Here is a 26,928-nt window from a genome sequence, read left to right on the forward strand (position 1 = left end):
TTAGGCCAAACTAAAATGACAGTTTGTGTGAAAGGGTTAGAGAAGTTCTGTTTGCACCTAGTCAAATCTCACATTGACTATCACAGGACATGAACATTCTTTCACGGCATAATGGTTTGGTGCTTGCTGGATTCCATTAATCAGTCACGGTATTGGGCTCCACACCGCTACGCTGGATTGGCTGGATCATTCACCCCCATGTCGATGATATCTCTGATTCTCTGAAGACCAACTTAAAAACAGATATTTACACTTGGTCTCTTGAGCATGTTAGAAGCTATATGGTGGAGCTGGTAAATAAATACTTCTTGACAACTGACACTGCCAACTAACCATACAAAGGAGTGGGTCCAATGTCTCATCACAGTACTGTGTGTCACTAGACGGCTCTCGTGGTTCTCTGCTCAGACATAACTCAAGTTGTGGTATCTTGGATGTGCTCAGAACATCACACGCAGGTATAAAACTGTTTGGTCATCCCAATTCAATAAATCTCACCATTATTGTGTACTCTGTTAGAATCGGCTAACCTTTGAACATTGAGATATTAAATGATAGAGAAGAAGCCTTAAATAGAAAGAGTCTGTAGAAAGCCAGAAGGCTTTGGAATGTGTTTGATGGAGAGGAGAGCGACGTGTTGATATAGGGAAGACAGATAGATATCTGTGGATTAGGTGAAGGAGGGGTTGAGGTCAGGAGGTGAGGTCAGTTCCCCTTAAGGGAGTAATCAGGGTTTAGTATCTGGTTACCTTCTTCCTGTTGGGCTAAAACTATAAGGAATGGAGAGAGGAAGTGTCTTAAGTAGGATGTATATAACTGTGATGGAGAGAAATGTTTTGCTGTCTGATTACAGCTGACCAGAACCTTTGGGAAGAATTAAACTTGGTCAAAGCTTCTCTAGTGTCCGTGGGTTATTTACTGAAAAATAAGAACCTAACAACTCTCACCGCACCCATTAGTTTGAGTACATTAACAAATCAAACACACACAGGACGTTTTGACAAGCTACAGCTGAAGGTCAATTATGTTATTATTTTGGTTTAAAAACTTTTCTTTGCAGAACCATCGTGCAGACACACTTCAGTGGTTGAAAGCTGCAAACAAAGAAGCAATGTCCATAGTGTAAGCCTTCATTGGTTTTAATGCATTGCATTTTGACATCACATATTCCACAATCAACATTCAAAATACAGAGGCAGGTAGGACTACACAGGCAGTATATACAAACAGTCAAAGCAGCCTTTTACAGGGAGTCTTGGGTCTCGTGGGGGGACTGCCTTTGAATAAAGAGTATAAGCTAGCTACAACACATCCATACACACTGACTATGGTATCATATCCAAGCCAAATACCCACCAGTCTCAGTGCTACTTTGAAATGCCCTCATCGTTCACTCCAAAAACACCATACCCTTCCCTTTCATTCTCCATATTTGTACAGCCAAAATAAGACATATTGAGGGTAAATCTTCACAAGAAACAAAAAGTTATGGTTGTAAACAGATACCGGAAACAAGTAATGCTTTAACAGTGGAGCCAACTGGCCAAGTGACGCCTTGTTGCATCGTCAACATAAATGGTCTCTGTGTCTAAACACATGATACCATTAAAGGGATTTTAAATGATACTATTAGTAACCAATCAGATCAATAGGACTGTATATGTTTTCAAAGTTAAGAGAAAAAGACAGGAAATGTGGGTATTTTGACAGAGGAAACAAAACAAACCTTTAGGATGGTAGCTTTTCAGATTCTCCTAACCTTTGTGGGGAAGCTCTTATAATGTATCTATCAGCCAGAGGAGAGAGATCCTGGCATATTATTCATCATATCCACCATACAGTATGAAACTAAAGAGGATAATCTCTCAAATCAGCTCAATCAAATCTCAGTTGGTGATAAGCAGTGAAATCTGACTAGCAACACAGATGTTTGATCCTATTAGTGCTTAGTGGTCTTCTACTCAGCCATTTTGGTGGTAAGTTACAGTATCGTCCCATAGAATAGAGTTGTGCAGTGGTTACCAACCCTGGTTCTGGAAAGCCTTTCAAGAGAAGGCTTTTCTTCCAGCCCAGCATTCAACACATTCAACCAATCAAGGACTAGATATTATTTGAATCATGGGATGGAACAAAAGGCTGTACTAAAATACTAAGTGTTCTTATTAAAGTAGTGAATGTGCTAAAAGCCTGTACTCTTGTGGCTCTCCAGGACCAGTGTTTTTACCTCTGATGTAGTGAGTCATTTGGTCATTGGCCATCAGTTCTCCATCAGTTGGTCTTTGGCCTTCAGTTTTCAGCCTGTTTCTCCAGCAGGCCCTTGAGGTGGGTGTGTAGCGGCTGGCACACAGCCTGGTAGCCCTGCGGGGTGAGGTGGAGGTAGTCATACAGGTCCTGGTGGGAGATGCTGCCGTCCGAGTGCACCAAGCCGGGGTCCACATTGAGGAGGGAGGCGTGGGGGAGAGAGGACACAGCCTCCTGAACCAGCTTGTTGACCTGGGCGTTCCTCTCCCGCAGGGAGTTGGGCATCTTACCCCTGGGTAGCACTCCCTGTGGTTGGAAACATACATGATAGCACAGGAGGCTGCTGAGAGGCGAAGAGCTCACAATAATGTCCGGAATGGAGCAAATGGAATGGCATCAAACACCTGAAAACCATGTGTGTGATAGCATTCCACTGATTCAGCTCCACCCATTACCACAAGTCCGTTCTCCCAAATTAAGGTCCCACCAACCCCCTGTGCATTGTAGTCACTAGATTCCCATGCTAGAAAGGACAAATGTGCCAATATGGTTAGCAATGATAATGGAGTCCATAAAGTATGCAGTTCATAATTTAAGTTTGTGTTATCAAAAAGGTTAATGGTTGTAAAGGGGATTTTCCAGGTGAACAAAACAGAGAGCAGTCAATCATATTAATCTAAATCCTTTCAGTTTATTACAAGAATTCAAGGAGAACATCTCCAGAAAAGAAGCCAAGAGAAGTGTCTAACGAATTTCTCTTAGAAGGCGCTTATTTTTTATTTTACCTTTATTTAACCAGGTAGGCTAGTTGAGAACAAGTTCTCATTTACAAATGAGCAGTTCGACACAAACAACAGAGTTACTCATGGAATAAACATACAGTCAATAATACAGTAGAAAAAAAAGAAGTATATATACAGTGTGTGCAAATGAAGTAAGGGAGGTAAGGCAATAAAATAGGCCATAGTGGTGAGGTAATTACGATATAGCAATTAAACACTGGAGTGGTAGATGTGCAGAAGATGAATGTGCAAGTAAAGATACTGGGGTGCAAAGGGGCAAAATAAATACAGTATGGGGATGAGGTAGTTGGATTGGCTATTTACAGATGGGCTATGTACAGGTTCAATGATCTGTGAGCTGCTCTCACAGCTGGTGCTTGAAGTTAGTGAGGGAGATAAGAGACTCCAGCTTCAGCGACTTTTGCAGTTCGATCCAGTCATTGGCAGCAGAGAACTGGAAGGAAAGGCGGCCAAAGGGGAAGTGGCTTTGGGGATGACCAGTGAAATATACCTGCTGGAGCGCGTGCTGCGGGTGGGTGCTGCTATGAGATAAGGCGGGGCTTTACCTAGCAAAGAATTGTAGATGACCTGGAGCCAGTGGGTTTGGCGACGAGTATGAAGCGAGGGCCAGCCAACGAGAGCATACAGGTCGCAGTGGTGGGTAGTATATGGTGCTTTGGTGACAAAATGGATGGCACTGTGATAGACTACATCCAATTTGTTGAGTAGAGTGTTGGAGGCTATTTTGTAAATGACAATGCCGAAGTCGAGGATCGGTAGGATAGTCAGTTTTACGAGGGTATGTTTTGCAGCATGAGTGAAGGATGCTTTGTTGCGAAATAGGAAGCCGATTCTAGATTTAATTTTGGATTGGAGATGCTTAATGTGCGTCTGGAAGGAGAGTTTACAGTCTAACCAACACCAACACCCACATATTCTAGGTCAGAACCGTCCAGAGTAGTGATGGACGGGCGGGCAGTGATCGGTTGAAGAGCATGCATTTAGTTTTACTTGCATTTAAGAGCAGTTGGAGGCCATGGAAGGAGAGTTGTACGCCATTGAAGCTCGTCTGGAGGTTAGTTGGCACAGTGTCCAAAGAAGGGCCAGAAGTATACAGAATGGTGTCGTCTGCGTAGAGGTGGATCAGAGAATCACCCGCAGCAAGAGCGACATCATTGATGTATACAGAGAAGAGAGTTGGCCCGAGAATTTAACCCTGTGGCACCCCCATAGAAACTGCCAGAGGTCCGGACAACAGGCCCTCCGATTTGACACACTGAACTCTGTCTGAGGAGTAGTTGGTGAACCAGGCGAGGCAGTCATTTTAGAAACCAAGGCTGTGGAGTCTGCCGATAAGAATGTGGTGATTGACAGAGTCGAAAGCCTTGGCCAGGTCAATAAATACGGCTGCACAGTATTGTCTTATCGATGACAGTTTTGATATTGTTTAGGACCTTGAGCGTGGCTGAGGTGCATCCATGACCAGCTCGGAAGCCAGATTGCATAGCGGAGAAGGTACGGTGGGATTCGAAATGGTCGGTGATCTGTTTGTTAACTTGGCTTTCAAAGACCTTAGAAAGGCAGGGTAGGATAGATATAGGTCTGTAGCAGTTTGGGTCTAGAGTGTCTCCCCCTTTGAAGAGGAGGATGACCGCGGCAGCTTTCCAATCTTTGGGGATCTCAGACGATACGAAAGAGAGATTGAACAGGCTAGTAATAGGGGTTGCAACAATTGCGGCAGATAATTTTAGAAAGAGAGGGTCCAGATTGTCTAGCCCGGCTGATTTGTAGGGGTCCAGAATTTGCAGCCCTTTCAGAACATCAGCCACCTGGATTTGGGTGAAGGAGAAATGGGGAGGCTTGGGCGAGTTGCAGTGGGGGGGTACAAGGCAGTTGACCGGGATAGGAGTAGCTAGGTGGAAAGCATGGCCAGCCGTAGAAAAATGCTTATTGAAATTCTCAATTATCGTGGATTTATCAGTGGTGACAGTGTTTCCTAGCCTTCAGTGCAGTGGGCAGCTGGGAGGAGGTGCTCTTATTCTCCATGGACTTTAGTGTCCCATAACTTTTGGGAGTTTGTGCTACAGGATGCAAATTTCTGTTTGAAAAAGCTAACCTTAGCTTTCCTAACTGCTTGTGTATATTGGTTTCTAACTTTCCTGAAAAGTTGCATATCGCAGGGGCTATTTGATGCGAATGCAGTACACCACAGGATGTTTTTGTGCTTGTCAAGGGCAGTCAGGTCTGGAGTGAACCAAGGGCTATATCTGTTCCAGGTTAAAAAATAATAATAATAATGGGGCATACTTATTTAAGATGGTGAGGAACGCACTTTTAAAGAATAACCAGGCATCCTCTACTAACGGGATGAGCTCAATATCCTTCCAGGATACCCGGGCCAGGCCTGCTCACTGAAGTGTTTTAGGGAGCGTTTGACAGTGATGAGGGGTGGTCGTTTGACCGCAGACCCATTATGGGTGCAGGCAATGAGGCAGTGATCGCTGAGATCTTGGTTGAAGACAGCAGAGGTGTATTTGGAGGGCATGTTGGTTAGGATGATGTCTATGCCCGTGTTTACAGATTTGGGGTTGTACCTGGTAGGTTCATTGATAGATCATTTGTGTGAGATTGAGGGCATCAAGCTTAGATTGTAGGATGGCCGGGGTGTTAAGCATGTTCCAGCTTAGGTCATCTAGCAGCACGAGCTCTGAAGATAGATGGGGGACAATCAATTCACATTTGGTGTCCAAGGCACAGCTGGGGGCAGAAGGTGGTCTATAACAAGTGGAAACAGTGAGAGACTTGTTTCTGGAAAGGTGGATTTTTAGAAGTAGAACCTTGAATTGTTTGGGCACAGACCTGGATAGTATAACATAACTCTACAGGCTATCTCTGCAGTAGATTGCCACTCTGCCCCCTTTGGCCGTTCTATCTTGTCGGAAAATGTTATAGTTAGGGATGGAAATTTCAGGGGTTTTGGTGGTCTTCCTAAGCCAGGATTCAGACACGGCTAGGACATCCGGGTTGGCAGAGTGTGCTAAGGCAGTGAATAAAACAAACTTGGGGGGAGGCTTCTAATGTTAACATGCATGAAACCAAGGCTTTTACAGTTACAGAAGTCAACAAATGGGAGCGCCTGGGGAATGGGAGTGGAGCTAAGCACTGCTGGGCTTGGATTAACCTCTACATCACCAGAGGAAGAGTAGGATAAGGGTACGGCTAAAGGCTATAAGAACTGGTCGTCTAGTACATTCGGAACAGAGAGTAAAAGGAGCATGTTTCTGGGCGCGATAGAATAGATTCAAGGCATAATGTACAGACAAAGGTATGGTAGGATGTGAATACAGTGGAGGTAAACCTAGGCATAGAGTGACGATGAGAGAGATATTGTCTCTAGAAACATCATTTAAACCAGGTGATGTCACTGCTTGTGTGGGAGGTGGAACTGAAGGTTTAGCTAAGGCATATTGAGCAGGGTTAGAGGCTCTACAGTGAAATAAGACAATAATCACTAACCAGAAGAGCAATGTACAAGGCATATTGACATTAGGGAGAAGTATGCGTAGCCGAATGATCATAGATGTCCAGTGAGTAGTTAAGCTGGCTGGAGACACAGCGATTCAGACAGCCAGCGGGCCGGGGCTAGCAAGCTAGCAGAATGGCCTTAGAGGTACGTCGCGACGGAAGAGGTCTGTTGTAGCCTCCTCATGCGGAGCCTCGCTGTGATGGATTAGTAGGGTTCCGTGTAGTAAAGGTGCCCAGTCCAATTGGCAAAATAGGTATAGTGGCCCAAGAAAATTGGCCGATGGACCTATTCAGCTAACAGTCTGATATGCTCTGGACAGCTAGCGGGCCGTGGCTGGCAGGCTAGCAGATGGGCATTCAGGGGACGTCGCAACGGAGGGGCTTGTTGCAAAAAGAACCCTCGGGCAGATTACGTCGGAAGTCCAGTCGTGATGGATTAGCAGGGCTTCGTGTAGTGAAAGAGGTCCAGGCCAATTGGCAAAATAGGTATTGTAGCCCAATGAGTGGCTGAAGGACCTCTTCAGCTAGCCGGGAGATGGGCCTAGCATGGGAAAGCTCAAGGCTAATTGGTGCTTGAGACAGAGACGTTAGCCAGGAGTAGCAACTCGGATTGCAGCTAGCTAGCTGCGATGATCCAGTTGAAAAGGTTCAGAGCTTGAAGTAGGAATCCAGGAATATGGAGAGAAAATAAGTCCGGTATGCTCTGGTTTGAATCGTGTTCAAACTGGCACAAACTGGCGAGAGATTTCCGAGCTAGAGGTTAGCTGATGTCCGCTAGCAGTGGTTAGCTGACTACTACCTAGTAGCTAGTTAGCTGGCTAGCCTCTGTTGGGGGATTCTGGTTCAAAAGTAAAGAAAAATACTTGAGAAAATAGCAGATCATACCACATTGGGTGAGGCGGGTTGCAGGAGAGTATATTGAAGTTGAGGTTTAGGAAAAATATAAAAAAGATATGCAAGAAAAAAGATATATACATGGGACACGGGACAAGACGAGGACAAAGACATCTGACTGCTACGCCATCTTGGAATCTATTAATCCTACAGCACTGAGTGTTGACTAAACACCAGCCCGAAGGAAGTCACAACATCAGCGGCTACAGAATCACAGTGTAATAGATACAGTTGAAGTCGGAAGTTAACATACACTTAGGTTGGAGTCATTAAAACCCGTTTATCAACCACTCCACAAATTTCTTGTTAACAAACTACAGTTTTGGCAAGTTGGTTAGGACATCTACTTTGTGCATGACCATTAATTTTTCCAACAAATGTTTACAGACAGATTATTTCACTGTATCACAATTCCAGTGGGTCAGAAGTTTACATACACTAAGTTGACTCTGCCTTTTAAACAGCTTGGAAAATTCCAGAAAATTATGTCATGGCTTTACAAGCTTCTGATAGGCAAATTGACTTCATTTGAGTCAATTGGAGGTGTACCTGTGGACGTATTTCAAGGCCTACCTTCAAACTCAGTGCCTCCTTGCTTGACATCATGGGAAAATCAAAAGAAATCAGCCAAGACCTCAGAAAAAAAATTGTAGACCTCCACAAGTCTGGTTCATCCTTGGGAGCAATTTCCAAATGCCTGAAGGTACCACGTTCATCTGTACAAACAATAGTACGCAAGTATAAACACCATGGGACCACGCAGCCGTCATTACCGCTCAGGAAGGAGACGCTTTCTGTCTCCTAGAAATGAACGTACTTTGGTGCAAAAAGTGCAAATCAATCCCACCTAGAACAACAGCAAAGGACCTTGTGAAGATGCTGGAGGAAACAGGTACAAAAGTATCTATATCCACAGTAAAACAAGTCCTATATCGACATATACTGAAAGGCCGCTCAGCAAGAAAGAAGCCACTGCTCCAAAACCGCCATAAAAAAGCCAGACTACGGTTTGCAACTGCACATGAGGACAAAGATTGTACTGTTTGGAGAAATGTCCTCTGGTCTGATGAAACAAAAATAGAACTGTTTGGCCATAATGACCATCGTTATGTTTGGAGGGAAAAGGGGGAGGCTTGTAAGTCGAGGAACACCTTCCCAACCGTGAAGCACGGGAATGGCAGCATCATGTTGTGGGGGTGCTTTGCTGCAGGAGGGACTGGTGCACTTCACAAAATAGATGGCATCATGAGGTGGAAAATGATGTGGATATATTGAAGCAACATCTCAAGACATCAGTCAGAAAGTTAAAGCTTGGTCGCAAATGGGTCTTCCAAATGGACAATGACCCCAAGCATACTTCCAAAGTTGTGGCAAAATGGCTTAAGGACAACAAAGTCAAGGTATTGGAGTGGCCATCACAAAGCCCTGACCTCAATCCCATAGAAAATGTGTGGGCAGAACTGAAAAAGCGTGTGCGAGCAAGAAGGCCTACAAACCTGACTCAGTTACACCAGCTCTGTCAGGAGGAATGGGCCAAAATTCACCCAACTTATTGTGGGAAGCTTGTGGAAGGCTACCCGACACGTTTGACCCAAGTTAAACAATTTAAAGTCAATGCTACCGACTACAAACTGAGTGTATGTAAACATCTGACCCACTGGGAATGTGATGAAGGAAATAAAAGCTGAAATAAATCTTTCTTTCTACTATTATTCTGATATTTCACATTCTTAAAATAAAGTGGTGATCCTAACTGACCTAAGACAGGGAATTTTTACTAGGATTAAATGTCAGGAATTGTGAAAAACTGAGTTTAAATGTATTTGGCTAAGGTGTATGTAAACTTCCAACTTCAACTGTACATTATCATTGTGTCCTCAGCGAAGTCTGGCAGCAAACTTTAACCAGAACATTCCACACCGGCAGACATTTGATATTGGCAGTTAAACAGGTCAAATATAGAACATCAGTACTTAGTAACAGTAAATCAAATACAGGAAAATTATTAATCAAACATTTCCCATTAATGGTTTAAGTCACATTTGTGGTAGAAAAGAGGTAATACAACCTACCAGTACGAGAGTGTAAGCCTTCGGCAGCTTGTCCTTGATGAGTTGGACTATGGCCATGATGCCTCCACAGATCTGTTCTGCAGTGTGACCATGATTATTGGTGCCCACCCACAGCACCACAACCTGGTGGAGGCAGAGGCACAAACATCAACTTGGTGGGCAGTTTCATTCATACCACTTGATTTAAAAGCATGTTGAATGATTGATACTGAAAGTGCTTTTTGGCCCAGGAACAGGCTTGGGACCATGGGTCTGTGCAGCCATTAGGGTTTAAATCTGAACAATGAGGAGTGTATGATCAACTCTAATGTAACATCCTAACATGTTGTCTGTATGTATACATGCCTTTGGGCTGATGTGGGCCAACTCTCCATTGCTCAATCTCCACAAGACATGCTGTGTTGCATCACCTCCCACCCCAAAGTTGAGAGCGTGGAGAGGGGAAAACAGGTCTCGCCACACCTGACAAAGACACATCAACAACATTATGTCAACTAGCATAACATAGCAGCTAACATGTACTTTCTTCAGACTTGTAATCAGAAAATATTTCAATGTGGCAAATGATGTTAGCTTCAGTTTCAAACAACAAACGTCACCAATGTTTGCAGTCCCCTTACAGCTGTCAGGATAGAGAGATTACCTCAAACTGGTGCAAGAGCTGGACAAGAGAGTCTCCTACAAACAGGACATCAGGCTCCTTGTCCTTGCTGTTAGACACAAAGTGGTTATGCTGTATGCAGAGGGAGAGAGGAATGGAGATACCTAGTCAATGCATTCAACCCGAAATGTGTCTTCCACATTTAACCTAACCACTCTGAATCAGGACACGAGAGGAAATTGACCTTCCAAGACTAGAACTGCTGCTGTTATTCTAAAATGGCAGATGTAATGTATTGGTGAGGCAAACAGCAGGATACACACCAAAGACATCCATCGCCCATCTCCCTGGGTGTCCACACCAGGAGTGGGTGTGGCGGCGGGGTTGGAGTCTCCTGAGCTCATCACTTTGTCTGTCTAGTGTCAGAAAGAATCAAAGTGAAAATCATGGCTTGGTAGATTAGAGCTGATGGATGGATGCTTATTGTATGTGAATCAATGAAGCAACTAACTATAGGTAGCTAGCTAGGTCACTACAGTAGAATAGCGCAAAACAATTCCAAGTGAAATGTGTAACCCTATTCACAAATGGGCGTACACTGGCATTATGGGGGCTAATAATAATATATAACGAATAACGATGTCAGAAAATAATACTTTAGCACAAGTAACCAAAACACGAGCTAGCTAGCTGACCATTCCTGTAGCCTGGCATATTTCAAGCCAGGCTACAGGAATAGTCAGCTAGCTATACACTACTGTAGCTAGCTAATCATTCAGTTAGCATAAAGTGCTATGAACCAATGATGCATTGGCAATGTGGTGCATCAACATACAGGCGTACAGACTTTTTCATATTAATAGGTGAGATCGCTGAATAGCTAACAATTATTATTGTTCTACAATACCGTAATGGTGGTTCGGTCCGCCTGATGTTCCTGAAAGTAACATTTCAAGTCACTACAGAATGTACCATTGGCCACTCATAGGTGAGCTACTTCAGTAAAATACCGTTTTGTTTTCAGTCTAGTAATATGTGTACGCATATAAGTAGTAATGTGTATGAATACCTCCCTAAAACACGATTTTCACAGTAAATTACGGCTATCAACGTGACTGCCAAAGGGAATTATAGTTGCGGATAAAATGTAGCCTACCTCCGCATGTCTAGATTTGGACTAGTTCGATGGTGTTCACGAGGTAAGAGGCGTGCCGCCGTTGCGCAGATTTGACGTTTTAGTCATTTAGCAGAAGCTCTAATTCAGAGCAATAGAGTTCTTACATTTTCATACTTTTTCCCGTACTTGTCCTCCGTGGGAATCGAACCCACAACCCTAAAGCTGGTAGGCGCCGTGCGCTGCTATGTGAGCTACACGGGACCAACTATCTGACAGACAAGGAGAGCTTCTCAACTTCTTAATTCAAACATATAACTTTACAAAGACCTCTCGCATCATTAGTCAATCCAATCATGTCCATTTTACGTCTCCCCAATTTCACAAACGTGTATGGTTGTTTCATTGAACGTGATTGCAATTGCAAGATTGTTTAGTCAGCTACAACGTTACTCTGTATATTACATTTAGTTCGCCCTAGCTAGCTAGTCAAAACTGCACGTACCACTTGCTGAGGAAATTATGCAAATTAAATGTGCTATTTTACTAAGTTTGGTGATATTGTTGAATATATCCTACACACACGCAGTCTCATTGATTAGCATCACTTTTTCAATGTGATATTGGCGGCTAGTCCGGGACTTTGCTGGGCAACCCAACAACTTCAAATGCAAAACTAGAACGTTTACCCCAACTTCCATTTTTGGATAGTTTGCGAAATTGTAGATTACACGTTTTCTGAGTCTTGCTAGCTAACGTTACAGTGTTGCGTTTACCAGTAATATTATGTATCAGGGTGTCTTTCTGTGTTGTCTTTTTTAAATTTGCCTTGATTTCCTGCACGTGTGCCTAATTTATCCAGAAAGAAATGATGTCGAGTGACTGCTGTTTGTTTACTAACGTTGGCCAACATAAGCTAGCTAGCTAATCAACAACATTATTTTGCTAATGTGTGCTGATTGAAGACTTTTTGTTATTGTGAACTGTTGTCCTGGTCTTCTTGCTAACTTGATGATGTTGGCTAGATCAAGTAACTAGGTTTGCTAGTTGGAGTGCTTTTTCTGACAGTGTAACGTTAGCTAATGTTCCAGGTTTCATTCATTTGTGTTAATGACCAAAATGATTCTGTTTTCCAATAATACTTATGCATGTGAACCAACAGCCATCTAGAATTGTTTTAAATTATTCAGTCTTTTCTGTGCACCTAGCATTCCACCTCATGATTAGCCATCTACATGGCAGAGCCTTAACAGAGAAGCAGAATGTCCTGCATGTTTTTAGCAAGCAATTCAAGTCTACAGATAAAAACCTGTTGCCCAACCAACAGATCCACTCCACACTGCTGCTCTTCAAGCCATACCAAGAACACAGAAGCACAAAACAGCCAGATGAACAAGACCAAACGACTGAAAACACACAAAGAGAAGGACCCCTGTCATGGTTGCTGTCAAAGCAGCTGTTGCCCTCCTCCACGGAGAGATGCCCTGTTAGCCCGCGTCTTCCCCTTTGGGCTCTTGCCCAGCATCATCACGAACAACCGCCTCATCGGCCACCATGGCTTGTTCAACCATGAGGTGAACTCCATTGACATTGAGCGGCTGCTGAGTGAGCAGAGGAAGTTGGAGAAGCTTGGGCAACGCGGGGGGCGAGGCAAAACCACGACTACTCTGCCTCCCCTTCCACCTTCATCTTCCCTTCCTTTCTCCTCTCCTGGGCCTGATTCAGATGTGGGTGAAGTTGCTGTTCCTGACAATGTTTAGGAGGCTCCAGTTAAAGGGAGAGTAGAAAGAGTAGTAGCAAAGAGTAGTACTAAGGCCAACACGCGTGATGAGTGTAGGTCTAATTCAGAAAGCAGACTTTTTAAGTGTTCTCATGGGGATACACAAGAGGATTTCAGAAGAAAATTTACATCTATTCAGGTTTGTCTGGAGAAGAATGTAGCGTGTCACTCTAACAGCCAAGAGTCTGGTATCACACCAGGACATACACATCACAGCGGTCTGACATCAGAGGGCGACGTAGTTACCCTATCATCCACAGAGAGTCCCTCACGTGTGGTACGAAACAAGAGCAAGGGGCCCAGGCCTGTAGTCCGTGAAACACTGTTGTCACCCAGTGGAAAGAATGAAAATGAGAGACCACCTGACACAAGGGCCGAGGTTAAGCCCGTTGTCCTCACTTTGGAGCAGACCCCCCAAAACAATGGACTTATTCTTCCACACACACAGCCATTCAGGCCCAGTCCAAACATCACAGTGTCTTCCTTCCCAGCAAGAGGTGGAAGCAGTGAGAGCTCAGACAATCAGATGCAGCAAACTGTCACCAACCCTGTCAGTGTGGTAGCTGTGCGTCTGTGCAGGTCTCTGCAGCTGCCACTGCTCCGCAGGAGACACCTGGTGGCGGAAGGTAGGGAGGTGCTGTTGCAGGCCCTACGGGAGAGGCACGGGCTCCAGCTGCAGGAGAACATCCTCAGCATGCAGCGACATCTCACCTTCTGTACAGGACCTACCACAACCAGGGCCAGCCAGGGGCAGAGCACAATCGTAGATGCAGATGGAGGCTGGCCTGCAGGTACGGTATATAATGTGCTTGTGGTTGTGAGTGTTGGGTTGAGGACCGCAATAAGAAATGGAATCCTCTATACTCTTGATCATATAATCATACTGTAACTAATCAGATCATATTGATTGTAATGTTGGCCTATCTGTATTATTTGTCAAATGTTTTATTGGTCTAACTGCATTTGGATATCGATAGTATTGTACACCAAAGTGGGGACTTTGAAAATATCTTCAGTGGTGTAGTTTAGTTGAATGATTTTTCAACTATGTCTTCCTATCACAGCTCCATTGGATGGTGGTTTTGGAGAGAGCATGGTGGAGCATTCGTGCCTGGACTCCCAGAGGTCACCCCCCAACAAGAGGAGAAGGAAGCAGCTATGCTGCTTTGGGTCGCAGCACAGCCTGGACACGGTACGAGCATAAGACATTGGGCTATCAGTCATCATCAGCTATATAGTGTAATAGTAAATTAAAATGGTGAATTTACATCTAATATATAACATCAGTCATATAGCGTAATAGTACATTAAAATGGTGAATTTACATCTAATATATAACATCAGTCATATAGCATAATAGTACATTCAAATGGTGAATTTACATCTAATATATAACATCAGACAAATAGCGTAATAGTACATTCAAATGGTGAATTTACATCTAATATATAACATCAGTCGTATAGCGTAATAGTACATTAAAATGCTCAATTTACATGTAACATATAATTGGTAATTGTAGGGTTATTATGATAGGATTTCCTAAATAAATTAGCAATAGAACGTGCCACTATAATGCTACAGTACATTTTGTTCGTGAAATTGTCACAGAATGTTCTAAATGACAGTCTTCTTTGCAATACTTAGATGTACTGTATGATAACAAACCAATTGCTGCCACACTTGCTTCTCTTTAGGCTGCTGCATGGAACCCCAACCCCAGTGTCGAGCAGGTTGGGGAACTGATCAGAGAACTACTTAGGCCCGCTTCCTCCTCGCACTTCCTCATGGACCTCCAGCCCTCTGGTTCCCCCTCTCGCCACCACGTCTTTGCACCCCTGCCTCACCTTGGGCAGCTCAATCTGGTCCGCCTCAGCCCTGGGATGACGTATTCTACAGGGAAAGCATGAGATAGTCAACCAGGGAGGATCCATTTGAGAACTGGAGGTATGACCCAGATTTGAGGTTTCTAAACCAGACAGAAACAGTGAGGGAGAGAAGCAGTGGGCCTTTCTATCAGAGGAGTATGCAGTGTTTCCTGCAGTATCCCACAGGGCCACCAGGGGGACACAGAGACAGACACTTGCCACAGCAGCAAGATCCATACGACATTGAAAGAGGCCATTCCTTTTGTGCTCCCACCCACTATCAACTACTAGACAGTCATCAGCTCCACCCTTTTTATCGCTTCAACCGCCGCCCCCCAACCAGCCCTGTAAACTCCAGGTCCCACCTTCCTGACATGGCTTACTATCCCCCCTCCCACATGCTGGAGAGTGGCCTGTCCCCTCCTCTGCTCCCCGGGTCCCTGCCTGCTTTCCCCAGCCCTGAACGCTGGTCTTTCCCCCGGATGAGACTGTACTGATCCACATCCACTGTGCCTGTCCAGAGACTGCATAGTGATGCCTCTGTGTAGTAGAGACATGCATAAGCGCAATGCTGTTGAGTATTTTCCAAATGCATACCATCAAGTCTAATTGTTTACAATTACAACTGACTTGATTTATTTATTGTTATTGAATATCATCATATGAGGGGCAGAAAGACAAAGTGCCATCCAGGAAATGTTGTTTGTATTTTTACAAATATAAGTTAAATGAGAAAACATTACTATTTTAAATAATATTTTCTTTCATGTTTCACATACTCTAAAACTACTTACAGACTGGAGAATGTATTTTTTATTGCATGAATACTTCTAAATGAAATATGCGCATGTAAAAACATACAGAAGCACTGTAAGAGAAAATGCATTGCAGAACCTATGCAGTATGTTGTTTACAGACAGCTACAGTGGACAAGTCAACTTTGGCAGCACATGTGAATGTGTCCCTCGTTATTTTTGTGGCCAATGGGCATACTCAAAGTATACTTTATTATTTTTGACAAGCAGAATGCTTTAGCTCAGATTATAAAAGACATGAATCAGCATTAATGCATTATGCAGAGGATTGTCTGCTGTCCATGGTTAGATCCCAATTGCATGTTCCTCGCCTCGTCTCCTTCTCAAAACCCATTGGATGAGAAAGCCAGAGGTCCCTCCCCTCTGGAGAAAAAGGTCAATTGGTTTTGAGAAGGAGCGAGGACACGAGGAGTATACAATTCTCTCCCTGTAAGATGGACTGAATATAATGAACCTGTGAATAAAAGACTACATAGTCACTCACTGTGTCTTATATTAAAATCTAATAATAGATTATTTATTTACTTGTTTTAGTTTGTGTACTACTGATTGAGACAGTGATATTTTCCAACAAGAAGTATACTTATAGAATATTTAAATTCACTTTGCAACATGATTTGTCAAGGTACGCCTGATCATCTTATTTCCAATTTCCATTTTGCATCTTTTAAATGTACATACAGTATTACAATATTAAGTACTGATCACAACAGGATTAAGTTCATTTTTTCCATGACAGCAAATTACAAATGCAAACAAATGATGGCTTTAGCTTATTATAGCAGTCAATCAAAGCATCAACAATGCTGAATTTCAAGCAAGTAGAACAAACAACCAAATAACGTAAAATGTTATTTGTCACATGCACCAAATACAACAGGTGTAGACCTTACAGTGAAATGCTTACTTACAAGCCTTTAACCAACAATGCAGTTTTAAGAAAAAAATAAGTGATAAGTACATTTAAAAAAATAAAAGTAACAAATAATTAAAGAGCAGCAGTAAAATAACAATAGCGAGGCTATATACAGAGGGTTCCGGTACAGAGTCATGGCACGGAGGACACATTTATAAGATTTTCAGTTCCTCTCTCTGTTTCTATATGTGGGTAGGCATAATGTCAGTACTTTTACTACATTGAACTTTGTTTAATGTCCTGGAAACAGGCTGCTGCCAGGGCCAAGCGTGTCCTCTAACCCTTTCCTTAAGTCATTAAGTAATAGGTCTCATCTGTCGGTGTATTGCTGATTTGAGACAGTGATATTTACCAACAAGAAGTATACTTAAAGAATACTTTAACTTTGCAACATGATTTGTCAGGGTATGTCTGATCATCTTATTTCCATTTTCCTCTGCATCTTTTAAATATACATACATTATTACAATATTATTTAGTACAGAACAGGATTAAATGTGTTTTTTTTCCATGAGCAAATTACAAAAGCCCCCCAAAAATGAATTAAGCTTATTATAGCAATCAATCAAAGCATAGACAATGCTTGATTTCAAGCAAGTAGAAAATCATGGCACAAAGAACATATTTACAAGAGATTCAGTTCCTCTCTCTGTCTTTGTATGTGTCTGTGTGTGTGCATAATTTCTGTACTTTTACTACATGGAACTTTGTTTCATATCCAGGAATCAGGCTGCTGCTAGGGCAAAGTGTGTCCTATAACCCTTTCCTTAAGGCATTAAGTAATAGTTATCATCCGTCGGTGGCTGATTGAAGTATTCCTCCCTCCCCTCATCCTCCTCTTCAAACCTGCTGCTCCCGCTCCTCAGTGCCCTCCTCAGATGGTTCCAAAACAGTTCCTGGGCTTTGACCGGGTCAGTGCAGTCTGACCCCGGCCACTGCAGGTAGGTCTTCTTCAACATGACCTTTCTCATACGGTGGTAAGCCGACAGCTGTCTTTCAGGGATGGGCTCCAGGAAGATGAGCAGGAGCACGTCCCGGAGCTCGTGGAAGAGCCTGTAGCTGGCCAGCTGGATCTCCAGGGAGCACCACTCGCTGCACAGGAAATTCCTACTAACCACGCAGATGGTCTTGCGGCTGCTGTACACGGCGGAGACGATGTTGTCCACAATGTTGCGGCCCAGCTCAAAGTCACGGTGGTGCAGGCACAGCCGGAAAGAGGCTCCGTTGCCCTCCAGGTTGGGAAGTAGCTGGTCTAGTACCCAGGGCTCGTCCGCCGAGTTATAGGAGATGAAAGCATCGTATTTGCAGTGCTCCTCTTTCTGCCTCAGCCTGCGCCAGTGTTGGCCGAACCAGGAGCGGAACACATAAAAGCTATACTTCAGTTTCCAATACAGCTTGTTGTAGAGAAGCGGGATTATAGTCAGCAGTAAAATCACAGTGGTTGTGGTAGCAAAAAGGTACTTTCCCAGGTCCAGGTAGCAAACATTGGTGTCAAAGTTGTAGAAGCTTTTTTGGAGTTTTTTATCTTGGCACTGTAGACTGTATTGTAAGACTAACTGGACTCTCTGGTTAGTCAAAGTCCAGTTCTGCAGGTCATAGTTGATGCAGGTGCAACTAAGAGGAATGTTGCGCAGGTCCAGGTAGCGCAGTTTAGGGAGAGCCTCCAGCACTTTCACATCTAAGGATTGCATTACGTTTTGGTTGAGAAGCAAGATCTGCAGCTCTGTCAGATTCCCAAAAACCTCATTTGAGAAGGACTGGATGCCCATGTTCCTTGCACTGAGCTTGCTCAATTTCCGCAGGTTTTTGAAGACGCCCGGCTGCAGCTGCATCACCCCGGCACAGGAGTTGTCCAAGGAGAGGAAAGTCAAGTTGGTCAGATCGTCAAAAGTGTCTGCTGCGAAGCTGAAGATGTGATTGTCGGTGAGGTAGAGCGATTGGAGGGAGTTGAGACCACGGAAAAAGGCATAAGGCAGCATGTTGAGGCCGTGGGGCATCTGCGCATCTAGTTTGAGGTTGCGAAGTTTTGTTAGATTCACGAAAGGAGAGTTGGTACGTTTAGAGGAGAAGCTAACCTGATTCCCATGTAGATCAAGAACTTCAAGTGTGGCGTGGAATGGTTTAAACTTGGCGCTGTCGATCTGTTTGAGATTGTTTCCGTCGAGGTACAAATTGGCCAGGTTAACGAGCCCCACAAAGGCTGACTCTTCAAAATGACTGATTTTGTTCCCTCCAAGATCCAAAATGTGCAGGCATTTGAGTGAATGGAAAGTCTTGTTGAAAATAACAGCTATCTGATTGTTACGTAGATTAAGTATTTCCAGGCTATGCAGATCTTCAAAGCTATCCTTGTACAGATCGGTCAGGAGGTTATTGTCCAGACGCAGTGTGACAAGACTAGTCAGCCCACTGAAAGCCTTATGGTCAAGATAGGCGATTATGTTTATGTTGAGTTGTAGGGTCTTCACATTTGGTGTGTGGTGGAAAGCAAAAGAGTTGACTTTGAGTATGCGATTGTAACGGTAGCTCAGATCTGTCAGATTTGGGAAAGAGAGGTTCTGTCTGTTGCAGGACATTAGGGAGGTGAGGTGGTTTTTCTCTGCTGTGAAGTTCTTGATTTGATCCTGTCCTTTAAGAAAGTGGAGGCATCTTACCTTCCTCAACTGGTTGAAGGAAAGGTCCAATAAACCTCGGATTGGTGGACAGTTTGAAAGTGTGTTCTTTCGCAATGACAGAATCCCATTGCTTCCCAGACTCAACTTTTTAACAAATGTGACCTTTGTACTCAAAAGGCTGCATAACTCCATGAGCAGATTGTCAGTCTTCAACCCCATACCAGAGAAGTCTATGTTCCCAGCTCTAACATTGCTGACATTCAAAAGCTCTGGCACTGTAACATTGGTTGAACGCAAACGCATGTAGTTTAGCTTCTGCAAGTCCAGACCTTGAAAAGCCCTCGAAGGGAGCTGGTTATTGTAGGAGAGATCCAGCAGTAGTACATGGCTGAGGAAGCCCCACTCACATGCTAAAGTGACCAGTTTGTTTTTACAGAGATAGAGGGAGGTGAGGGACTCCGGTAGGTCTGTATCGTTAGAATGATGGAGGGACGTTAGATAGTTATTGCACAGGTCTAGTTTTGTCAGCTTCGTTAAGTGAGTCACAGATTCTGCCACCGCAGAGAAGTTGTTCAGGTAGTTCTGCCGTAATATGAGGACATCCAGATTGGAGAGTGAAGAGAAAATACCCGGAGGGAGCATAATCAGTGAGTTATTATTTAGTGACAGGTTGACAAGGTTTTTGAGGTCTTGAAATACAGAGGAGCTGAGATTTGATATTTTGTTCAAGGACAGGTTTAGGCTCTTCAGTTGGCTCATATTTTGGAATGGCTGGTTATCTATGGTCTCCAGATGGTTATTGTCAATCTGAAGAGTCCTGAGGTTAGGAAAGTGATCAAAGGTATTGTCAGGTATGTGTTTTATCAGGTTTACGGAGATTATAATTGTGGTGGCATAAGGTGGCAGGTCACCTACAATGGTAGAAATGTTCTTTGCCTGGTGACGGATGCAAATGAATTTTGTGTGGTTTGAGGTTGGATCCTCAGTGCAATTCCTGAAGCTATAGCCAACTGTGAACTGGGCAATGTGAAGGACAATTGCCACTGATGCCAATATTTTATATTTTAGCCCGGCCATGTTGTCTGACGTGTGCAGCAGGAGAGTAATAAGGTGAGTAATGTTCTACATCTCCTCCAATGGTTCTGAACTCTTTCCAAGGGGAATCTTGTCCTTTAAAATCACAGTACGTTCATTTTAAGTTCCAGGAAATGCATGCATTGGGAAAATAAAGCTGTTGATTTTCTTTCTTCAAAAGAGCTGTATGGCTGTCATAATCATCCTGAATTATACTTCTTTATTCTCCATGGTTGAGAATGCTGATAAGAAAGCCAGCTAAATGGAAGAAGGGAAAAACACATTTTAGCAACTTTACAATACATTTCTCAGTGACTTCACTGGAAAACAAAAGTCTTAGTTCTCGTGGCTTTCAGGTTCCTCTTTTCCATTAGGTACAGTGGCTTGCGAAACTATTCACCACCCTTGGCATTTTTCCTATTTTGTTGCCTTACAACCTGACTTATTTTTTGGGGGGGGGTTGTATCATTTGATTTACACAACATGTCTACCACTTTGAAGATACAGAATAGTTTTTATTGTGAAACAAATAAGACAAAAAACAGAACTTGAGCATACATAACTATGCAACCCTCCCCCAAAGTCAATACTTTGTAGAGCCACCTTTTGCAGCAATTACAGCTGCAAGTCTCTTGGGGTATGTCTCTATAAGCTTGGCACATCTAGACACTGGGATTTTTGCCCACTCTTCATGGCAATACTGCTCCAGCTCCTTCAAGTTGAATGGGTTCTCCTGATGTACAGCAATCTTTGTCACACCACAGATTGTCAATTGGATTGAGGTCTGGGCTTTGACTAGGCCATTCCAAGACATTCAAATGTTTCCCCTTAAACCACTCGAATGTTGCTTTAGCAGTATGCTTAGGGTCATTGTCCTGCTGGATGGTGAACCTCCGTCCAAGTCTCAAATCTCTGGAAGACTGAAACAGGTTTCCCTCAAGAATTTCCCTGTATTTAGCACCATCCATCATTCCTTAGATTCTGACCAGTTTCCCAGTCCTTGCCGATGAAAAACACCATCCTGAGAGGATGTTTTCAGGGTGATGAGAGGTGTTGGGTTTGGCCAGACATAGCGTTTTCCTTGATGGCCAAAAGGCTCAATTTTAGTCTCATCTGACCAGAGTACCTTCTTCCATTTGTTTTGGGAGTCTCCCACATGCCTTTAGGCAAACACCAAACGTGTTTACTTATTTTTTCTTTTTAAGCAATGGATTTTTCTGGCCACTTCCGTGAAGCCCAGCTCTGCGGAGTGTACGGCTTAAAGTGGTCCTATGGACAGATACTCCAATCTCCGCTGTGGAGCTTTGCAGCTCTTTCAAGGTTATCTCTGGTCTCTTTGTTGCCTCTGATTAATGCCCTCCTTGCCTGGTCCGTGAGTTTTGGTGGGCGGCCCTCTCTTGGCAGGTTTGTTGTGGTGCCATATTCTTTCCGTTTTTAAATAATGGATTTAATCTTGCTCCGTGGGATGTTCAAAGTTTCAGATATTTTTTTATAACCCAACCCTGGTTTGTACCTCTCCACAACTTTGTCCCTGAACTGTTTGGAGAGCTCCTTGGTCTTCGTCGTGTCGCTTGCTTGGTGATGCCCCTTGTTTAGTGGTGTTGCAGACTCTGGGGCCTTTCAGAACAGGTAAATATATATATATATATATATATATATATATATATATACACTGCTCAAAAAAATAAAGGGAACACTTAAACAACACAATGTAACTCCAAGTCAATCACACTTCTGTGAAATCAAACTGTCCACTTAGGAAGCAACACTGATTGACAATAAATTTCACATGCTGTTGTGCAAATGGAATAGACAAAAGGTGGAAATTATAGGCAATTAGCAAGACACCCCCAATAAAGGAGTGGTTCTGCAGGTGGTGACCACAGACCACTTCTCAGTTCCTATGCTTCCTGGCTGATGTTTTTGTCACTTTTGAATGCTGGCGGTGCTTTCACTCTAGTGGTAGCATGAGACCGAGTCTCGGGGCTGTCGCTGGGCAATACGGACTTTCAGCTCCCTCCAAAGATGTTCTATTGGGTTCAGGTCTGGAGACTGGCTAATCCACTCCAGGACCTTGAGATTTTTCTTACGGAGCCACTCCTTAGTTGCCCTGGCTGTGTGTTTCGGGTCGTTGTCATGCTGGAAGACCCAGCCACGACCCATCTTCAATGCTCTTACTGAGGGAAGGAGGTTGTTGGCCAAGATCTCGCGATACATGGCCCCATCCATCCTCCCCTCAATACGGTGCAGTCGTCCTGTCCCCTTTGCAGAAAAGCATCCCCAAAGAATGATGTTTCCACCTCCATGCTTCACGGTTGGGATGGTGTTCTTGGGGTTGTACTCATCCTTCTTCTTCCTCCAAACACGGCGAGTGGAGTTTAGACAAAAATCTCAATTTTTGTCTCATCAGACCACATGACCTTCTCCCATTCCTCCTCTGGATCATCCAGATGTCATTGGCAAACTTCAGACGGGCCTGGACATGCGCTGGCTTGAGCAGGGGGACATTGTGTGTGCTGCAGGATTTTAATCCATGACGGCGTAGTGTGTTACTAATGGTTTTCTTTGAGACTGTGGTCCCAGCTCTCCAGGTCATTGACCAGGTCCTGCCTTGCATGGAGCCCCAGACCGAGGGCGATTGACCGTCATCTTGAACTTCTTCCATTTTCGAATAATTGCGCCAACAGTTGTTGCCTTCTCACCAAGCTGCTTGCCTATTGTCCTGTAGCCCATCCCAGCCTTGTGCAGGTCTACAATTCTATCCCTGATGTCCTTACACAGCTCTCTGGTCTTGGCCATTGTGGAGAGGTTGGAGTCTGTTTGATTGAGTGTGTGGACAGGTGTCTTTTATACAGGTAACGAGTTCAAACAGGTGCAGTTAATACATGTAATGAGTGGAGAACAGGAGGGCTTCTTAAAGAAAGACTAACAGGTCTGTGAGAGCTGGAATTCTTACTGGTTGGTAGGTGATCAAATACTTATGTCATGCAATAAAATGCAAATTAATTACTTAAAAATCATACAATGTGATTTTCTGGATTTTTGTTTTAGATTCCGTCTCTCACAGTTGAAGTGTACCTATGATAAAAATTACAGACCTCTACATGCTTTGTAAGTAGGAAAACTTGTAAAATCGGCAGTGTATCAAATACTTGTTCTCCCCACTGTATATACTGAGATCATGTGACACAATATGTGACACAATGTGTGACACTTAGATTGCACACAGGTGGACTTTATTTAACAAATTATTTGACTTCTGAAGGTAATTGGTTGCACCACATACATGTGCACGCACCACTTTTCCGATTATAATTTTTTTTACATTTTTTGAAAAGTTATTTTTCTAATTTCACACAAAATAGTCCAAATTGGTGAAGTATGTCCATCACATGAAATTCAAATAAAAATATATTTAAATTACAGGTTGTAATGCAACAAAATAGGAAAAACACCAAGGGGGATGAATACTATTGTAAGGCACTGTACTTTCCTTCACCTTATCATGATACACCTCAACCTCACCTCAGACATCTCCCAATGGGTCTTTTAAGTTGGACAGAGTTCAGTTTTGTTATTAAATCTTTTATTCATTTACATTTTTTATAAAATGTAGTCGGAAATGTGGAGGGGAGGCAGATGCAGAGAGGACGGGTTAAGAGGGAATTGTACCCATATCGCCAGGGGTATATGTGGCCCAGAGTCTTGGAGGATAACCACTAAACCAGACTGCCACAGTTCACAGTTTTAGTGTTTAAAAAGATTTCACTTCAGTCAATTCGGGAAGCAATTTGAAATTCCAATGACATAATTTAAATGAGAATTTATCTAAAATGAATTGCAATTATTATACTTGCATCCTTGAAAGTATGAATAGTATGACAATTTGAACTGACATTTTAGTTCTAATCCTGAATGACACAAAATTAAGTTGGAAATGACCCCAATCCAGATCAAGAAATGGATCATACAGCTCGTGTCATAGGTATGAATGCTGCTCAAGGGTTTTTCTGTAAATAGTGGGGCCCAAGTGTAACATTGGGATCAAATCAGTCCATTTCATTAAGTTAGGCCCTAGTCTATGGATTTCACATGACTGGGCAGGGGTGCAGCCATGGGTGGGCCTGGGAGGGCATAGGCCCACCCACTGGGGAGCAAGGCCCAGACTCTCCGCAAAAGGGCTTTATTACAGACAGAAATACGCCTCAGCACCCCCCCTCTCACCCACAATTGCACACTCCCTCAAACTTGAGACATCTGTGGCATTGTGTTGTGTGACAAAAATGCACATTTAAAGTGGCCTTTTGTTGTCCACAACACAAGGAGCACCTGTGTAGTGATCATGCCGTTTAATCAGCTTCTTGATATGCCACACCTGTCAGGTGGATGGATTATCTTGGCAAAGGAGAAATGCTCACTAACAGGGATGTAAACAGATTTGTGCACACAATTTGAGAGATGTTTTTTGTGTGTATGTTGGGACCAACACTTTACATGTTGTGTTTATATTATAGTCTGCCGACACAATGCGCGTTAGACTGTGTTCAATCCGAGGCACAAAAACGTCTGAAAGTTATGATTTGGAAAGGCACATACCTGTTTATATAAGGTCCCACAATTGACAGTGATGTCAGAGCAAAAACCAAGCCATGAAGTCGATGGAATTGTCCGTAGAGTGCCGAGACAGGATTGTGTCGAGCCACAGATCTGGGGAAGGGTACCAAAAAAATGTCTGGAGCATTGAAGGTCCCCAAGAACACAGTGGCCTCCAATATTCTTTAATGAAAGAAGTTTGGAACCTCCAAGACTCTTCCTAGAGCTGACCGCCCTGCAAAACTGAGCAATCTGGGAAGAAGGGCCTTGGTCATGGAGGTGACCAAGAACCCGATGGTCACTCTGACAGAGCTCCAGAGTTCCTCTGTGGAGATGGGAGAACCTTCCAGAAGGACAACCATCTCTGCAGTACTCCACCAATCAGGCCTTTATGGTAGTGGCCAGATGGAAGCCACTCCACAGTAAAAGGCACATGACCGCCCGCTTGGAATTGGCAAAAAGGCACCTACAGTAAAGATTCTCAGACCTCTGGTCTGATGAAACCAAGATTGGAGGAAACCTGGCACCATCCTTACGGTGACGCATGGTGGTGGCATAATCATGATCCTTGATGAAAACCTGCTCCAGAGCTCTCAGGACCTCAAACTGGGGCGATGGTTCACCTTCCAACAGGACAATGACCCTAAGCACACAGCCAAAACAACGCAGGAGTGGCTTTGGGACAAGTCTATGAATGTCCATGAGTGGCCCAGCCAGACTTAAACCTGATCGAACATCTCTGGAGAGACCTGAAAATAGCTGTGCAGAAACGCTCCCCATCCAACCTGACAGAGCTTGAGAGGATCTGCAGAGAAGAACGGGAGAAACTCCCCAAATACAGGTGTGCCAAGCTTGTAGTGTCATACCCAAGAAGACTGGAGACTAATTGCTTCCAAAGGTGCTTCAACAAAGTGCTGAGTAAAGGGTCTGTTTTCCGGGTTTTATTTTTAATAAAATTAGCCAACATTTCTAAACCTGTTTTTGCTTTGTCATTATGGGGTATTGTGTGTAGATTTGATGAGGGGCAAAAAAAATTGAATACATTTTAGAATAAGGCTGTAACTTAACAAAATGTGGAGAAAGTCAAGGGGTCAGTATATTTTCTGAAGGCACTGGAACTTGTGAACCCAAAATGCACGAACACGACAGTTGATCGTCACTTGACTATCATTCAGAAATGTTCTTCCTGATGATGTGGAAAAATGGCAAAATGTAGGCTAATTAAACAGCTAGTACCCTCGTTTATTGAAAGACCCTCAACCACTGTGAGAAATCAAAGCATTGACTTTTGTAATGCTGCATGCAGCAATTTTCATAATCTGACAAATTAGTTTAATTTCATTCATCATAATCCATAGCAACTTCTACAGCTTTCATTTGCCTATCATAATCCATCATAACATAATTGAATGAAGGGTTATCAAACACGTTTCAAGAGTTATTTTACAAATCACATTAAAATAAAGCAAAATCATATCTCAAGTCCCATTTCATCTTTAATTAAAAGCCTTGAGTCCAGCCTTACCTCCGTTCTGGGGGCTGTATCATGTCTGTATCATGTCCTTTCTGCTACATTATGAAAGCTAGGCTCTTATTCATCGTGTAATGACTGCCTCGCTTTGGTTGTACAGAAAGAGGAAGGAAAGGGACAACGGACATGGAGTCATGCGACACGATCAAATAAAAGTTGTTCTCCATTTATTGTTCTTCATGTACATGGCGAGGGAGAGGAAAACCCAGGGACTCCAGTCAACAATGTGCCAAACACAATATACACAGATTCAACAGCATATACAATCTCTTTATTCTGCTGGGGAAGGTTTTCATTTTTAAAACTCAGTAAATAAATATTTGTTTATTGAATTATTTCAAAATAACTGTGAAACACTATTATACACTAGAAGGATTGATTGCAAAAGAAAGTGGGAGGTCTCAATATTCTACTGATAAGTAGGACCAAATAACGCGTTAAGAGGGATGGGTCTTATTTCATATAAAAAGGAAAGGTGTTCCTGGTTGGCAGTTATGACAATTAAAG

At 43.3% G+C, this 26,928-nt stretch overlaps 3 protein-coding genes across 7 annotated transcripts; 1 reads left to right on the forward strand and 2 right to left on the reverse strand.

The window, feature by feature from the left end:
* Positions 1 to 1,123: 1,123 nt before the first annotated feature.
* On the reverse strand, positions 1,124 to 14,816 carry LOC139573418 (platelet-activating factor acetylhydrolase IB subunit alpha1-like). Of its 4 annotated transcripts, XM_071396835.1 has the most exons (7): positions 11,272 to 12,152; positions 11,023 to 11,052; positions 10,439 to 10,531; positions 10,158 to 10,247; positions 9,860 to 9,976; positions 9,515 to 9,637; positions 1,124 to 2,547 (listed from the first exon to the last, which is right to left on the reverse strand). In XM_071396835.1, the coding sequence occupies exons 3-7, from the start codon at positions 10,517 to 10,519 to the stop codon at positions 2,287 to 2,289; spliced, it is 672 nt and encodes a 223-aa protein (XP_071252936.1). In that variant the 5' UTR covers positions 10,520 to 10,531; positions 11,023 to 11,052; positions 11,272 to 12,152; the 3' UTR covers positions 1,124 to 2,286. The 4 variants fall into 4 exon arrangements, with proteins under 4 accessions (XP_071252936.1, XP_071252934.1, XP_071252935.1 ...); XM_071396833.1 differs by lacking the exons at positions 11,023 to 11,052; positions 11,272 to 12,152 and adding an exon at positions 14,678 to 14,816; XM_071396834.1 differs by lacking the exon at positions 11,272 to 12,152 and having other exon boundaries at positions 11,023 to 11,265.
* Positions 12,333 to 16,171, forward strand: LOC139573419 (uncharacterized). Its single transcript, XM_071396837.1, has 3 exons — positions 12,333 to 13,800; positions 14,074 to 14,201; positions 14,707 to 16,171. The coding sequence occupies exons 1-3, from the start codon at positions 13,536 to 13,538 to the stop codon at positions 14,917 to 14,919; spliced, it is 606 nt and encodes a 201-aa protein (XP_071252938.1). The 5' UTR covers positions 12,333 to 13,535; the 3' UTR covers positions 14,920 to 16,171.
* LOC139573416 (toll-like receptor 13) lies at positions 15,673 to 26,525 on the reverse strand. Of its 2 annotated transcripts, none has more exons than XM_071396831.1 (2): positions 26,416 to 26,525; positions 15,673 to 20,555 (listed from the first exon to the last, which is right to left on the reverse strand). In XM_071396831.1, exon 2 carries the CDS (start codon positions 20,298 to 20,300, stop codon positions 17,376 to 17,378), a length of 2,925 nt encoding a protein of 974 aa, XP_071252932.1. In that variant the 5' UTR covers positions 20,301 to 20,555; positions 26,416 to 26,525; the 3' UTR covers positions 15,673 to 17,375. The 2 variants fall into 2 exon arrangements, with proteins under 2 accessions (XP_071252932.1, XP_071252933.1); XM_071396832.1 differs by lacking the exon at positions 26,416 to 26,525 and adding an exon at positions 24,894 to 25,004.
* Between the last annotated feature and the right edge of the window lie 403 nt (positions 26,526 to 26,928).

This window comes from Salvelinus alpinus, chromosome 4 (genome assembly GCF_045679555.1).
Source record: "Salvelinus alpinus chromosome 4, SLU_Salpinus.1, whole genome shotgun sequence".
Taxonomy (NCBI): Eukaryota; Metazoa; Chordata; class Actinopteri; order Salmoniformes; family Salmonidae; genus Salvelinus; species Salvelinus alpinus.